This window comes from Frankliniella occidentalis, unplaced genomic scaffold, assembly GCF_000697945.3.
Source record: "Frankliniella occidentalis isolate FOCC.00 unplaced genomic scaffold, Focc_3.1 Scaffold43, whole genome shotgun sequence".
NCBI lineage: Eukaryota > Metazoa > Arthropoda > Insecta > Thysanoptera > Thripidae > Frankliniella > Frankliniella occidentalis.
The window spans coordinates 421,522-436,416 of record NW_026267173.1 but is presented as its reverse complement, the minus strand read 5'-3'; the positions used below and the strand labels follow the sequence as shown (position 1 = coordinate 436,416).

Here is a 14,895-nt window from a genome sequence, read left to right as displayed (position 1 = left end):
CTCGTCTTAATCATCCTAAGGGGACTGAAATCTGTCACAATGACATCAAGTGGCGTCACTGGCAAAAAGTTAGTCGTTTTGACTGTCAGAAGTGTCGTCGACGAATTTCATATATCGTCGTGACGTGTTTAGGTGCAGACAGTAGGCTCTTGGCTTCTGCGCACACCCTTTAGTCGGGAATTAACGACAAAAAATGAACAAGCTCACAGTACCTCCGAACGCTCCTCACCAGGTGTCGTCATCTTGACTCCGTGGCTCTGTTGGGTGGGAAGGACCAGCTCGTCAAACACTGTCGGGCTGGCTGGAGATCGACTCCCGCCTCAACCCCGCTCTCCGAACTCTGCGGGGGAAGGACCAGCTGGCAACCGACCGTGCTGAGGCGTGGACCATCTGAAACCACCTCCTATGATGGGTAAGTTTTGGAAGAGCGCTCGATGCCCGCTCGGAAGGAGGAGGACTCTAGGAAGGAGGATGGTCGTTGGTTCGAATCGTTCGAATACCGTTTTTCCCGCTTTGCTGAGAAGTATGACAAATTTAGTGAAACGTTAACGTAGCCGCCCAAACTGTTTACACACACACACCTCTTGCCTCTATTTTGATTTTAATATTTATATCCCACATCTGAACCTTTACTTTAGTATGTCAACCAGTGCAGATCAAGAAATAAGTGGTGTTTTCACTAGGGAATTTGAATTGGAAGGTTTGGACAAAACCCTTCTGTTCAACCAGAAAGAATGGGGAGATGTTAGTTGTGTTATTTGGGATGCCTCTTTGGTACTTGCACGTTATTTAGAAAAACGCTCTAAAGAAAACCCCTCTTTCTTAAAAAACGTAAAGACTTTAGAATTGGGTGCAGGTGTTGGCTGTGTTGGGATTGTCGCAGCTTGTTTTGGGTAATATATGATGTGACACAATGTTGGCTTAACCTCCAAACTCAAACTACAATTCCCACTAACTACTACCTGCCTCTTTTCAGAGCTAATGTAACAGTGACTGATTTACCAAGTGTACTTCCTTTACTTCAACTTAATATCAAAGAAAATAAGAATGTATGGGCCAGCGGAGGTGGACAAGTCAGAGCTACTGAGCTTAGTTGGGGCAAGATGATTAATGAACTGGAATCGCCAGACCTCTTATTACTGGCTGACTGTGTATATTACTCTGAGGTATGTACAAAGTTCCTAGCATAAGTTTATGTACTTCCTATGTTTAATTCTAGCAATCAATTAATGCATGTCATCCATATTACAGTCTATTATCCCATTAGTTGAGACCATGAAACAAATTTCGACAAGAGAGACAGAAATAATAATATGTCAAGAACAGAGAGACAGTGAAAAGCAAAGAGCTATATGGAAGGAGTTCATGTCTGAATTAACAAAATTCTTCCAGTTCAATCCCATTCCTACTGAAGAGCAGCATCCTCTTTTTAAAAGCCCTGATATACTTTTGCTGAGAGGTGGCCTGTTACCCTGATTGAAAATAAATTTGTATGCATATCGCCTAGACCCTTTTCTCAATCAGACAGCAAACATTCTATTGTGAAACTGATTTTAATCACAGATAGTGCAAGACTAAAGCTTACATTTAGCATCTCTTATTTTGAACAATAAAATAAATATAATTAGTTAAAATCACAGAATTAAAATTTCCTTTGCAGGATTTTTCATATTTAATTAAGTACCATTACAAAATCACTATAGTTTTCAATGTAAATGCCTTATGAATTCTTTGAAAGTATCACAACATAGATAAATGAAAAGAAAGAAAAATTTATACCTTTCTTGTTAACAGGAAACAAATTCTACCTATAAATGTTTCTGAAAATGAAAACACGCATCAATATTGAGATAATATAACCATTTAGATTAAGCAAAAAATGACTAGCTGGTGACAGAAAACACACATATCCATACTGTTCATCCCTATCATTCTGACTAAATCATTATGAGTTTTGGTAAAAGTGTAACTAAGTACATGTAATCATCACGTGCATTCTAAATAGCACTACAAGGATAGAATTGGGAAATATATACTTAATTTTCAGTACGTAATCTGAAAAACAATGAATTAAAGGAGAAGGAACCAGCATTTGCCCCTTTTAAGTCTTAACTCTCATGGCAAGCATTTTAAAAAATAAAAATAATAATAGTTTACATCTATGGGGTTTTAACAAAACAAGTATGAACTGCTTATGCAAAGTCGAATGCACTAAGTAACAAAACCTTTGAACTGCAACAGAATTTCACAAAAAAATGTTTTTAAGAAAATGTAGACGTATTAATATTTACCAGGAGGATCTTTTTGTACCAGAACAGGGTAGATGAATTGACATCAGAGTCCGGGGCGTCATTGTGAAGACATGCAACTCAGTAATAAAAAATAAATGCACAATAATACTATGACATTGTCCAATTGATGTTAATGGCTCTCTTTCTCTTTTTGGTTAAGTCAAAAATTCACTGGGACATTGAGTGCTGCTGATTAAGTCGCTGTCTAGAAGGAACCTGGAGATTTATAATTTTCCTTGGTTCAGATGGATGTACTAAACTATCAGTGCTCATCCATTCCTGATACTTCTGTTCCTCCTTTCTTTGCCTTCGATCTATATAACTTATTAGACAACTAGCAGGAATCCAAATAATTGCTGATACTAAAACTACTGCACCTACAATATTGTCACGCAAGACTATTAATAACTTATTGATATTGATGTCTTCAATAATGTCCCAAAAACGTTCTACAACATCCTGTACTGTCTTCTCACAGACACCCTAAAGACAAGAACAAACATTTAGAATTTCATTAGATAGTTTCAATGAAGGTGTGTAAAGTAATAAAATTAATTACCTTGTTGCAAAATCCTTGAATACATGGAGTTCCATCGGGTAACATATCTTGTGGTTCCACAGGAAAGCAAGTGTCATTTAAATTTTGACGGCAGCACCGCTTGCATGCATTGGCAACTAAAAGTAGGATAAAAAGACACAACATTAGTCAGATTTCTGAGCAGTAGACAACACATAAGAAAAAGTTAATTATAAAAACATCAAAACAAACTATGTTTAAAAAATCAAGCAAATTAAACTAAAATATGAAGCATGCTTACGATCTTCTTTTTGAATTGTTTTGCTGACTCCTTTCCCTGCAAATTTGAACATTAAGTAAGCAAAGAAAAGTAATCAGATAGATATGTATCACAAAAAAGTCTGGATGCAGAGGTGTGACCACATCTAGTCTTCACTCCCCTACTACCATTTTGACCAACAAAAAGCAAAGAATTGATTCACATTGTACATCAGGAAAAACATGAAATGGAAGCTCTACATATTTCAATAACTGGGGTGAGTGGTAAGATAGGACAGGCACACTGCTACAAGTTCAACTAGGAATTATGAAAATTTTAACACTTTTGAGGTCTCTTCTATAGTATACAAGAACATGCAAAACTTTCTTTACATTTTGTTCACAAATTTAACACCCTGCTTCCACATTGTACAGTATTTTGACTGATACCACTGTGAAAAGAAGATCTGTTATCCTCTTTTTTCCAATAATCTTAATTTTTCCACATAACATATTTTAAGGTCTAGTGACTAATTTTATTAGACCATAGCAGAGGTAGTTTGAAGTTTAGACTAGGAACAAATAGACTAGGTCTTCTGAGACAAAAAAAAAACTATTCCTACAGCAACAAGAAGCAAATTTGAGCTTTGAGAGCACTAAATTCACTACTATATTTTTTCCAGTGCTATCTATTCAAGATACTTATTGGCATACTTACTTATGTCACACATGCAGCTCTGAAGATTTTGTGTTTCACAATATGGAATACATTTTCCCCCACGGCATTGACCACGCTCAAGGCAATTGGTGCCATCTGGCATTGGTGGACTTCGAGGACAATCAGCTGAATTGCCTGTGCAACGTGATTCCTGCTCACAAGTAGCGTATTGAGCCTCTCTACACTTGAGGCCAGTTTGCATAAATTTGCAGTTGTGACAACATGGCGAGTTCTTGTCACTAAAGATTCAAAATTATAAATTAAAACCCGGTTATCTGGTTAACACAAACACTAGGTAATAAAATGTAATTGTATCTTATTTACCTGCATACAGCCCCTTGACTCTTACGGAGTCTACAGTTTTTGTCACAACAGTTATCGTTGTCTTCTGTGCCGAGAAGACCAGCATCACATTCTTCGTCCCCCTCAACTCGTAAGTTTCCACAAAATGATTCTTCTGGCTCCGAAAAACACCGTCCTGATTTAGCTTGCAGAACTTTCCGAATAGATTTTAAAGAACATGGGGAAAAGCACTGAAAAAGAAGTAAGATAAATTGAGATAACTTAAATAAGAACTGTTGAGCACATGTATTATGCAGGAAGCAGTTTTGACATTACCTTGTTGTTAACATCATACCCACTAACACTATATGTGTACATCAGGTAAGATCCACCTTGACTAGCAGCTGGACTGCAATCTGGAGTGTCAGGATCATGCTCTGACCCCCAGTTATGACCAAACTCATGAGCAGTCACAAGGTCAGCCTCTCTAGTAATTACTCTCTGTCCGTAGTGATTACGAGATGAACTCAGACCAGAGTTCAAGTAGAGTGTATAACCATTTTTGAAGTACTCTGGAAAATGTTTAAGAAGCCATTACAGAAAAAATATTTGGCACAATTCAAATGATACAATAATGAAAACTTTATTTGGTTACTGTCATGCAATTGTTTCTCTAACAGAAAATAGCAGGCAAGGCATGTTTTGAAAACTAGGTAAATACTTGAAAAAGCTGTACTCTTCTAATAAATTAAAAAGGTGATAAGAAGTAGTGCCCCTATGTACTGAGACATACAGCCACAAGCCACAACCAGAAAAAAAAGTGCCAAACATGCAAACAACAACAACAATAACAATAACAAGACATGCAAAAGTACAAACAAACAGATATTTGATATTTAGCATTGGAGTGAACAAGCTGAACTGATGAAAATTGAGAACAAAAATTATTACGTAGTTTTAAGTAAGCTATCTGATGTAATGTAATAAAAAAAGTGTTTCTTTCTTTGGAAGTTTAAAAGAAAACTGCACATATCACATTTAGATACAGTTGGACAATTCACTACATACACTACATAAAATGCAAATCAATGCAGTTTTAATTAAATTACTAGAACATTTGAACCCTTTTCGAACCTGGTGTGCAGATCCCACCAACAGAGTTGCGTCTTGGTGACCCAACGTAAGCAAGACCAAGGATACCACCCTCAAACTTTAAGTCAGTGAAAAGGTGTGCCAAACAAAAGTCCTTGTGACTATACTCTCGGCTAAAAACCTGTAATTCAAAGCAGAGAAGACCCTCCAGATTTCAGAAACCACCCTTTCATTGAACATGCGAGCGACCCTTTCAAGCACCTCTTATTTAGTAGTAGAAAGTCTTCCCATGATGCTTCCTTTACATGCATATTACGATCAGTTTTCAACAAAGGTTGTTAGTGGGTGGAAAGAAGAGTAAACACCGATCTTTCAAGTTAGACACAAATTCAAATAAAGTAATAACCATGGGAGCAGATTCCACCCAAGCCATATGGACGGGGTGAGGCAATGTAGGCCAATCCAAGAACTGCTGAGGTGCGAAATGTTTGATGTGTGAAGAGATGTGTCAGACAAAACAACCCTGCATCCTTCAGATCAGCTGAAAATTGCTGAGATGTAATGTACCATGGTTAAGACTTTGAATATCTATATTTTTTATTTTATTTGCAATTTTCCATGTTTTGTTTCAATGAATGTAAAACCAAAAGTTAATAACACACTCAAAAGCAATGTGATAACTCACCTCAAGAAGATTTCGAACATCCCACTTCTCCCTAACCATGTTGTAATGAGCCTCTCCCCCACGAACTCGAGTTGGTTCACTGTGAACTACAATCTTCTTGATGACAAAGCCCATGCCTTTGAATCCATCTTGCTCAGTTCTATCTTGCCATAATGTATCATTGTATATTTTATGGACACGATCAATAAGGCTAATCTGCAGATTAAATTTATCCATTGGTTTTAGTATTATTACATATTTTATCACTATACTCACAAAAAGAATTTGAAGTGCACTAAATAAAGAGGTTATTTATTATACCAAGTAATTTATAGTGGTTTTGGTGTTCCCAGCTCCCATTTCTGTGAAGAAGCGGTAGTCAGCTACTAGTAGAAGAGGGCAGCGAGTTTTAGATGGTGACAACTCATAAGCTTCAGCCTGACGTTTCCAGCGTGATTTCCCTTCCTCAACAATTGAATCCTGTTCTCCTTCATCCTCGTCAGGTTCATCCCATCCTAGTACAAGGGAAAGACTGGAGTAAACTATTTCATAAAGGATTTCTGGTGAATCAGATTTTGAGGGACCTTACCTGGGCCTTCTTTCACATATCCACAAGTTGGTTTAGGTTTACTAGGGCCGTCATCAGGTTTATGCCAACTGTACTGAATATCTGAGGCACGATATGCAATCATTGACTCATTACCAAGGTGGGGCAAATGCCGCCAAGAGGGCTAAAATGGTCGATACAAAAGAAACAATAGTGGTGTTAATATCAATTTTTTTTTCTTCGAAAGAGACTTTGAAGAACAGAGATTGTACCTCAATGTGGTATGTTTCGTCTCCTACGTGGATGGATGCTGTCATCATACCATCCTCTAAGTGTGCACTAACATGTGAGTTTGTCTCCCCAAATAGCCTCCCTTCATAAAAGTCCTCATGATCTGCAAGTGGTACATAGGTCAAAAGATTTGTTACAGGAAATAATTTAATAACCCAAACAATATGTAAAAGGATAACTTACTTATGCTGACAGGCTTTTCAATTCCATCCCCATCTACAATGGCGGCTTCAAACCTTGAATGTAAGACTCCTTTTCTCGGAGATAATATTAATCGAAAGTCTCTGCAAGAGTCACAATAGAATATCATAGAATAAATCAGAACAAAGTAGTATAAAAAGCAATAAAAAGAAAATATGAGTATATGAGAAAAAAACTACAGCCAAACTTACTTTCCCAACGTTCGAAAATTGATTTCTTTAATGTGATTAAATGGATGAGAACTGGGATTAACTCCACGTTTCACTATATTGTGAGTGAGATGAGACAAATGAAGGGTATCAAAATGCTTCAAATTCTTGTAAATGGACCCTGAAAAATTAAAATAACAGATGTAGAAAAAAGGCTAGCTGATAACTGATAAGCCCAGCCCAACCCATGTGGATAAGGTTAAGGGTAATATTTTAGGTCGCAAATCATAAGGATACTGACAAATTAGACGATTGCACAGTTCGTTTAAAATGTACATAAATAAATAAGTATATAAAACACTAGAGTAAAAAGGATTTGGGGAATCGAAGACAATAATCATAACAACAAATGCGAGGGTCAAAAATTAAAATCAACATGTAGACTTACCGTTCACATTCCAGCATTGGGTCAGAAGCAGGAGGCACCAATGAAATACCAATAACATTTTCACACACATTTCATACACTATTTTGGGTCTTATGAGTACACAAAAGTATTGACTAAATGTTTCTACATGTGACAATGAACGGACAATGAAGTACGACAGTTTAGCAGAAGACTCCGATCTTCCACCCCACCCCACTCCCACCTGCTCCCTCCCGCGAACAAAAGAATTTCGAACTCGAACGACAAGTAAACACATCAATCAATGAAATGCGAGTCGTAAATATCGCCGTTTGATTACGATTTCGTATGATGTCGCATCAATGTTCCCTTACTTTGAACAATTTTATTCTGAAATTTGTAAACTAAGTTTACTTCTGCTTCTGCTTCTGCTGTGACTGTACACACACCTAGCGTACACACCTAACTTGAAGAAAAAATGTCTACACTACAGTAACAACATGTGAACAAGATAAAATATTTTTATTAAAACGATCAGAATAACTATCAGAACATTATAAACACAAATTATGTATGTGGCGTGGCAGAAAGTAGTGCGTTGGTAGCATTGTATAAACAGCTGAGCAGCGACGAAGTTAAAAGTCAACACATTTCTGCTTTTCTGCTAGTGCTTTATAGGTGTTTGACGTCGAAACTAATATGTTTCATGTCTAAGGTTTCAAAGTAAAGGTCTCAGAGATGGATTTTGATGTAAAGGTACCAAATCTTGCACCAGAAATTGTTACGACTTCAGTCATGTTGTATTATGGCTTTTCAAATCGCACATAACCTTCAGTTTCTTTTGTGCTTATTTGTGTGCATAATGTCATATTGTCTATTTTACATTATTACTCGTTTGATATCGTTCTGATATCGGTATGTGTGATAGTATTGAATTTGTTCACATTCTACTTTTGTAACTCATGAATTCTCTTCCAGTATTCTGAAAACTTCCAAAGTTTATGAAAGTCATCATGAATCTCCATCATCTAATAATTTTCGTGCTTGTCCTGTTTTGCGGTAATTCTTGGAAGCTGATGACAGTTAAGATTTGCCACTTGATTTCATTTGAAATTAACAACTCATTGTACTTCTTATTTCAGGAGTGCAATCTGGAGATCCAGAAACCATTCTTGACACTGCAAATACTCCTGATATTTTAAGTGATGGTTTAGTTGAAAAGCTCACGGTATGCATCATTGTTTAATCAGTTCTGTTATTCGATAATGATATTTCTATTTGTCTCCTCAGGTTCATCACCTATAAATAAAAACAAATTTTCTCATTTTACTTGTCGCTCACAGGAAGCTGGAGATCTTTCTGATTCTGACAGCTCTTCTCAAGTTGTGGAGGACCCACTTCAGACAGACACAGAAGACGTCAATGATTCAAATCTGTCTGACAATTCGACACTAAGCCCTAAAAATGTTACCCAAGTATTTATCAACTGCTCAAGGTCTGAAAACATATCTCATGAAGTTGAGGTACGTAATGCTCACCATGATTGCACAGCTTAATTGCAACAAATATTGAGACTGTCTGTTTGAATTAAGTTAAACTATATGCTGTTCATTCAATCAATAATCTTTCAAATTTTTCAGATTGTTAATTCTACTCGCCTATTAAATTTGCTTGTGGTGAACCCTAATATAACAAGAGCCATAACAGCAGATTGCCTTGGAGTTTACTTTTTTGCAAGATGGTGTCCATTCAGCACAATGGCTGCACCTCATCTCAATGCTCTTCCGAGAGCATTTCCGAACTTAAGAATAGTTGCAGTAGATGCAATGAAGTATCATATGTAAGATGAACATTTCCTTACCCTCCCCTACTCTTTCCATGTGTTTTGTGTTTGTTCAATCAAGCATTATGAACTTTCTTTTTACTCTTAGGTTCAACACTCAATATGGAGTTGTTGGAGTTCCCACCTTTATTTTATTCCACAATGGAAGACCAGCTGTGAAATTTAATGAGACTGATTATACATTAGAAAGATTCTCTACATTCATAACTAAGTTTACAAGTAAGTATGATCAAGTCCTGTTATTCATTAAGCTTCTAGACATTACAGTACTTAATACAAATTGGTTATAATTTCTACAATACTAAATCGGGCTGGTTTTAAATGTGACTTTTAATTGTTCTAGCAATACCCGCTTTGGAGAAGATATCTGTTACTTCTGCGGACTTTAATGGCCCTGTGCCTAGTGTTGTGGTGAAGGAACCAGATTTCTTCTTGTGGCTCTCCTGGGGTTTTTTGGCTGGATCAGCTCTAGTTTTCTTTGCCAAATCGTCATGGTATAGAAAAATGATAGAAGTTGTAAAGGTTACTTGGAGAGAAAGTGAAGCACAACATGATCATATGGATTAATATGTAGTATTTATTTATATCAATTGTTGTCACATTAGCTTCTTGTCTCACTCCATGAATGTATTTCCTATTACTCCAATTAAAAGAAAACAAACTAGGAGGGATACTTGTTTCATGATACAACTTTTCTTTTTTGCCAAAGTTAAATGAAAGGAATATTATCAAAGTTGATATTGGACACCTGAGGTTTCACTCAAATACTTATGTATTTCTTTTGGTAGTGCGGTCTACAATTCATTTGGTTTTTTCTAGTGTGCTACATGCTACAAATTGTTATAATCATTCTCACAGTTCAAACTTCTGACGATTACAATGCACAGTGTGATGATTTGAGCATATAAAATTGTGAAGGAGAATGGTAATGTGAACAAGAGCGGGTTACTTTATTTCTGTAACCTGTTTCCGATTATATTATCATTAAACTAAAACTTCATGAGTCTCATGGTGGTAGGTTGGCTACTATTGGCAAGATATTTCTACAGAAGAGATATTTATCAGTGTATCCATATATAATCAACACACCATTGCATTATTGCTGAAAATAGTGATAAATAACCACAGGTAACACCACAACAACAAATTTGTAATGAGCTTGTAGAAAATCATCACATCTCATTCTTTGCCAAGCAAGCCAAGCTGCTTGAGGCATTACTTACCTAATAACTTGTCAATACACAATTAACTTAACCACCACCTCGTTAACAGCTAAAAATAAAAACAAGAACATGGTAACAATTACTGAAGGTAGAAAATAAATAAAAATTACTGTAAGCAATGAAATCATTGTTGATTTGGGTCAATTAACATCATAAAATCTCCATTTGTGGAATGAATACCACATCTTGATTTATAAATGTCTAACAAGAACAATATGTGGTACACTTAAAATTCACACTAATTTCACTAGTTTAAAAAAAAACAATATATATATTTTATGATTTGGTCATTTATGTCAGTCCTTTCTCAATAAAAACTAGATAACAACATCATTGCAGAATCATCACATATTTAGGTGTCTTGCAATCAATATGCAGTACCTTAAAATGACACATAGGCGTCTATAAATAAATTTGTGTGCTGCTTAAATGCTGGTTTTGACAAAGCTAAGATATTTTGCAAGTATCATTACTCTGACTTTGTAATAACTTCTCTGAGCTATTTGGGATTTCTATATGTGACGAAAAGAGTGCATGGGAGTAATAGAATATTGGTAATAGTGGTAAAACTTGGATTGCGGGGGGTACTTTAACAAGACCTCTGGTTTTCATTTGACTCACTTTGGAATTATGAGCAAAAAGAAGAAAAACGTACCTTCAACAAGTAGGGTTGACTAGTGAGAAACCCTTTGGGGAAACTAAACTGGTAAGAGACAATGCTTAAATAGGTAGAAAAAAAATGCATACAAATGCTCAACAAAAAACTCTGACTGAAAATATAACAATTTGCTATTGCCTTAAAATTACTTTTCATAAAATTAAATTTTAAAACTGTATATAACAAACATCAGTCACAAAACGCTATTTTGATTAACAAAACAGTATACATTTTACTGTTCCCATCTAGGTAAGATTCAAAATTATCTTGTACTTCAATTATACTCAGTATACTCTTCTCCCTCCTCAAACATTTAAGCCGACTTGTTAATTTCATAAATGGTTGCTTTCACATTCCCAAGCCAAAAAGCTCTTATGATGACCCAGTGTCTAGTCCAAGTAACTGTTTCATAAGTTCAAATGTTGAGAAAGATACCGCAAACATAGGACCCGCCCTGTAGAAGTTAGTACTCATGCCACGGTAGAGTCCTCTCACAATTCCATTTTCTTTGTAGGTCATTTTCAAGGTTCCCCACATACTTTGGCTGTGAACAGAAAACCAGCACAACTCAGAAATAAAAAAATAAAAATAGAAGAAAACAAAACATCTTAACATGAAGGAACATAAGAGAACATACGCAAACTTTGCAGTTTCTTGATCCATCATGGCAAGCTGCATTCGTCTTCGGGTGACATCCAAGGGATATGACACTATTTGGGCAACTGCACCAGCAAAGCCGCCACATACCAACTTGGCAGGCAATAGCAACACTAATCCACCTGTCAAAACATCAATTTGTCGAAGAACTTGTTTACGATAAAGCACACACAAGTTAATGAGATAGAACTTACCAGTATTTTCCGCACATGTTTCGCATGTATAAGATGGAAGATACAGCATGCATAAATTCTTTAGTGTTTCAAAAGAATAAAATGAGCACCCAGCGTATGGAAATATCCCACAAAGTGTGGGTATGAAACCCCGATATAGTGCTAATAAACCGCCCTCCTGTAAAAGAAATAAAAAGAAACTCAGACCAGCTCTAGCAACAGCCTCACAAAATTACACACATGCTGGGTACATACACTTTTATAAATAGTTTTGAATGCATCAATAATGCCTTTGTATTTGTGCTCTCCCTTAACTTGGAAAGCTAATCTAGCACGAACAGTGTCAAGAGGATACGTAGCAGTGACTGCTGTAGTCCCTGCACATGCACCAGCTCCAAATTTAACAGCAAAAGCCCCCAACACAGTGTCAGTTCCTAAAAAAGATTTAAAAGTCTGGAAACAACAATTTCAAAAGCAAATTAATAAATAAAATGGAATAATATTTACTGAGTCATATTCCTGTTTTATAAGACTTAAAATGATTTTCATCTAGTGGAACAAAGTTTCTTATGACTCTAATATGTGATGTACCTTCTTGTATTGTTCAAATGCTGTAAACTGTATGGCTGCGTAGGGAAATATTCGAACCATTTGGGCTCCATTGCCCTTGTACAGGGCCATAAATCCTTCATTTTTACGAATGGCATTGAGGCCAGACCAAACACCTGAATACAAGATACAGGTATAAATAATAACCTAAACATACCTGTATAAATATTGTCTGAGAGAGATGGCAACTGTTAGTTGTTCATTTGCACTTATCCATTGTATTTTAGAGTCAACATTAATGCCGATAAATACCAATTATACTTTACCGAGGTTTTTGTAGTGGCTGTTGTGAGCTTGAAAGAGAATTTTGATGCGATCAAGTGGAGCCACAGTAGTTTTTGAGCACATTCCAGCGATACCTAGTAAATTGATCAAAGAAAAATTGTTGACTTGTAAGGATCAAAAATGACAAAAAAAACAATTCTTTAGCAAGCCCAGGAGCTATGAAACCACAACAAATGAAAGAAACACAATAAGCGCAACACATTTGTGATGCTCGAACAACATTGGAGTGTCCTGAGAGATGATCATTATACATGACAAGAGGGAGAAGATTATTTAAGAAACAATTTTACTTACCTCCACTTAAAAGGGTCTTGTACTGATCCTGATTAGAGGAACTCATGATGCCTGGCCAATAATAGAACTGTTGTAACTTCTACGTCCGGTTTACAGCAGAAACTATTCCAAAACAATATAACAATCGCGTGGCACCTGCTGTTGAGGATGAGGGACGGGTCAGCTGTAACTTTCTCCAAAGAAACGTCTTTAGCTCCAGAGGGGAAAGGGGAGGGGTAGAGACTGCAGGAGAAAGCTGGAGCTGGATGGGGAATCACAGTCTTGTTGCGCTTTGGTTGCTTGTGACTTTCCGGCGCGCAAGGCTGAGAGTGTCATAAAATTTGATGGTGCATGCCTCATTTCGAATGCTGAAGGATGGAGTTTGGATTTTGACCGACACTTTGTGCGCCCTGCGATGCCGCGGATGCACCTTGAATTCAGTTCGACCGGCCACCTTGAGAACATTTGACAAGCACCTCTACCCCTCCTCGCCCCCCCCCCCCCTCTTTTTTTCCACACTGAATTTTTCATACTTACTTCGTTTTGTCAGATCAAATCAAGATGAGAAATATACTTGTTGTTGTTTACAGGGGAACATAACCAAACCATACGTCTATCTTTTTAGTTAAAATATGAAAAACAGGAAAAAGCTATGAATTCTGTCACAGCTAAATGTACATCGTAGTTTTTTGGAAGTTTCTATTGTTTTTCAATCATTCTTCACATCCTTACGTCGATTTTTAAAATATTTATAAACCTACCTGACAATTTAAATGACTTCATCAGAGAATTTAAGCAAGTTAATAAGTTCATCAGTAGAACCTCAGTTGCAAGAAACTGTTTACACATTCTATGATGGTAAACTGATAGTTGCACCACAGAGCAATCAGATTCCTATCAGCAGTGCTAGTGACAACGACTGTTTATCCTCTGAACATGGAGGGGAATTTAACAAACAGGATAAAGATGAGGTCTACATTGAAATATTTCGAGAAAATTTGGTTCATCCAGATCTTAGTAAATCGGAAGAAAATATTATTGAAAACATATCATCAGCCTATGAAGCGTTTTGGAATGGGAATTTTGAAGTTTGTTTGGAGAGACGAACCTGTCCAAAGTGTGGTCACACTTTTCTTACACCAAGCCAGCTTTTTCATCATCTCCAGAATAGCCATTTAATTTCCAATCCTGAAGTAGTAGGTTTTTTTGTAATTCTTTTCATTATGTTTCTGGATATTTGTTCACACATTTGCAGCATTCACGTAATTGACTATTGGTTTCAGTGCTTTGTGTGTGATAAGGTGTTTACCAAAGGAAGAACTGAACACATGAAGATAATTCATCACTTATCTTACCCAGATTTTACATGTGAAGTGTGCTATGAGGTGTTTATGAATGAAACTGAAAAGGATGTCCATAGACTTCAACATATATCTACAGAAAAGTGTAAATGGTGTTCTGCGTCTTTTCCATGTGGATTCCTTTTAAGAGAACACCTCCAGCAATGCCTCTACCAAAAAAAGCATCTTATTTGTATCATCTGTGGTTGTCATTTTACGAGCAGCCACATACTACAGTTACATAGTCTAAGACACAATCGAAATACGTGTGATCTTTGTGGTTTGAAGTTGTGTGAGGATGCTAGTATCAAAAGTGACTACCATGAAGTAACGCTAGTAAAGCATCTGAGAAGTGTGCACAATGGTCAAGAGATTCAGAATATTTTGACAGGATTGAAAAAACAAGATGAAGAAGAAG

At 36.5% G+C, this 14,895-nt stretch overlaps 4 protein-coding genes across 7 annotated transcripts; 2 read left to right on the top strand and 2 right to left on the bottom strand.

Annotated features, from left to right (window-relative positions):
* The first annotated feature begins 534 nt into the window (after window positions 1-534).
* On the top strand, window positions 535-1,506 carry LOC113217344 (protein N-lysine methyltransferase METTL21D-like). The gene is made up of 3 exons (XM_026437206.2): window positions 535-893; window positions 977-1,166; window positions 1,252-1,506. The coding sequence occupies exons 1-3, from the start codon at window positions 640-642 to the stop codon at window positions 1,474-1,476; spliced, it is 669 nt and encodes a 222-aa protein (XP_026292991.1). The 5' UTR covers window positions 535-639; the 3' UTR covers window positions 1,477-1,506.
* A 28-nt stretch (window positions 1,507-1,534) lies between these two features.
* LOC113217343 (ADAM 17-like protease) lies at window positions 1,535-7,658 on the bottom strand. 4 transcript variants are annotated; one of them, XM_026437202.2, is made up of 14 exons: window positions 7,459-7,658; window positions 7,053-7,191; window positions 6,844-6,944; window positions 6,642-6,763; window positions 6,412-6,553; window positions 6,144-6,337; window positions 5,844-6,038; window positions 5,565-5,709; window positions 4,403-4,638; window positions 4,109-4,317; window positions 3,785-4,023; window positions 3,110-3,145; window positions 2,851-2,966; window positions 1,535-2,774 (listed from the first exon to the last, which is right to left on the bottom strand). In XM_026437202.2, the coding sequence occupies exons 1-14, from the start codon at window positions 7,526-7,528 to the stop codon at window positions 2,460-2,462; spliced, it is 2,259 nt and encodes a 752-aa protein (XP_026292987.1). In that variant the 5' UTR covers window positions 7,529-7,658; the 3' UTR covers window positions 1,535-2,459. The 4 variants fall into 4 exon arrangements, with proteins under 4 accessions (XP_026292987.1, XP_026292988.1, XP_026292989.1 ...); XM_026437203.2 differs by lacking the exon at window positions 5,565-5,709 and adding an exon at window positions 5,201-5,339 and having other exon boundaries at window positions 7,459-7,657; XM_026437204.2 differs by lacking the exon at window positions 3,110-3,145.
* Window positions 7,659-7,796: 138 nt separating this feature from the next.
* Window positions 7,797-10,197, top strand: LOC113217347 (thioredoxin domain-containing protein 15). Its single transcript, XM_026437208.2, has 7 exons — window positions 7,797-8,172; window positions 8,395-8,475; window positions 8,559-8,644; window positions 8,760-8,939; window positions 9,057-9,256; window positions 9,348-9,478; window positions 9,603-10,197. The coding sequence occupies exons 2-7, from the start codon at window positions 8,418-8,420 to the stop codon at window positions 9,824-9,826; spliced, it is 879 nt and encodes a 292-aa protein (XP_026292993.1). The 5' UTR covers window positions 7,797-8,172; window positions 8,395-8,417; the 3' UTR covers window positions 9,827-10,197.
* Window positions 10,014-13,584, bottom strand: LOC113217346 (solute carrier family 25 member 16-like). Its single transcript, XM_026437207.2, has 7 exons — window positions 13,159-13,584; window positions 12,846-12,938; window positions 12,562-12,695; window positions 12,226-12,423; window positions 11,992-12,148; window positions 11,778-11,919; window positions 10,014-11,684 (listed from the first exon to the last, which is right to left on the bottom strand). The coding sequence occupies exons 1-7, from the start codon at window positions 13,202-13,204 to the stop codon at window positions 11,513-11,515; spliced, it is 942 nt and encodes a 313-aa protein (XP_026292992.1). The 5' UTR covers window positions 13,205-13,584; the 3' UTR covers window positions 10,014-11,512.
* Between the last annotated feature and the right edge of the window lie 1,311 nt (window positions 13,585-14,895).

What these genes read in the sequence shown, in the direction of transcription:
- LOC113217344 (XM_026437206.2), top strand. Translation starts at nt 640, where the DNA reads ATGTCAACCAGTGCAGATCAAGAAATAAGTGGTGTTTTCACTAGGGAA. An exon ending in ATTGTCGCAGCTTGTTTTGG is followed by an intron (nt 894 to 976) that starts GTAATATATGAT and finishes GCCTCTTTTCAG; the next exon opens with AGCTAATGTAACAGTGACTG. An exon ending in ACTGTGTATATTACTCTGAG is followed by an intron (nt 1,167 to 1,251) that starts GTATGTACAAAG and finishes TCCATATTACAG; the next exon opens with TCTATTATCCCATTAGTTGA.
- LOC113217343 (XM_026437202.2), bottom strand. Translation starts at nt 7,528, where the DNA reads ATGTGTGTGAAAATGTTATTGGTATTTCATTGGTGCCTCCTGCTTCTG. An exon ending in GGGTGGAATCTGCTCCCATG is followed by an intron (nt 4,639 to 5,564) that starts GTTATTACTTTA and finishes AACATTTTCCAG; the next exon opens with AGTACTTCAAAAATGGTTAT. An exon ending in TTCAAGGATTTTGCAACAAG is followed by an intron (nt 2,775 to 2,850) that starts GTAATTAATTTT and finishes TCTTGTCTTTAG; the next exon opens with GGTGTCTGTGAGAAGACAGT.
- LOC113217347 (XM_026437208.2), top strand. Translation starts at nt 8,418, where the DNA reads ATGAAAGTCATCATGAATCTCCATCATCTAATAATTTTCGTGCTTGTC. An exon ending in GATGCAATGAAGTATCATAT is followed by an intron (nt 9,257 to 9,347) that starts GTAAGATGAACA and finishes TTTTACTCTTAG; the next exon opens with GTTCAACACTCAATATGGAG. An exon ending in ATTCATAACTAAGTTTACAA is followed by an intron (nt 9,479 to 9,602) that starts GTAAGTATGATC and finishes TAATTGTTCTAG; the next exon opens with CAATACCCGCTTTGGAGAAG.
- LOC113217346 (XM_026437207.2), bottom strand. Translation starts at nt 13,204, where the DNA reads ATGAGTTCCTCTAATCAGGATCAGTACAAGACCCTTTTAAGTGGAG. An exon ending in AACATGTGCGGAAAATACTG is followed by an intron (nt 11,920 to 11,991) that starts GTAAGTTCTATC and finishes ATGTTTTGACAG; the next exon opens with GTGGATTAGTGTTGCTATTG. An exon ending in CAAGAAACTGCAAAGTTTGC is followed by an intron (nt 11,685 to 11,777) that starts GTATGTTCTCTT and finishes TTCTGTTCACAG; the next exon opens with CCAAAGTATGTGGGGAACCT.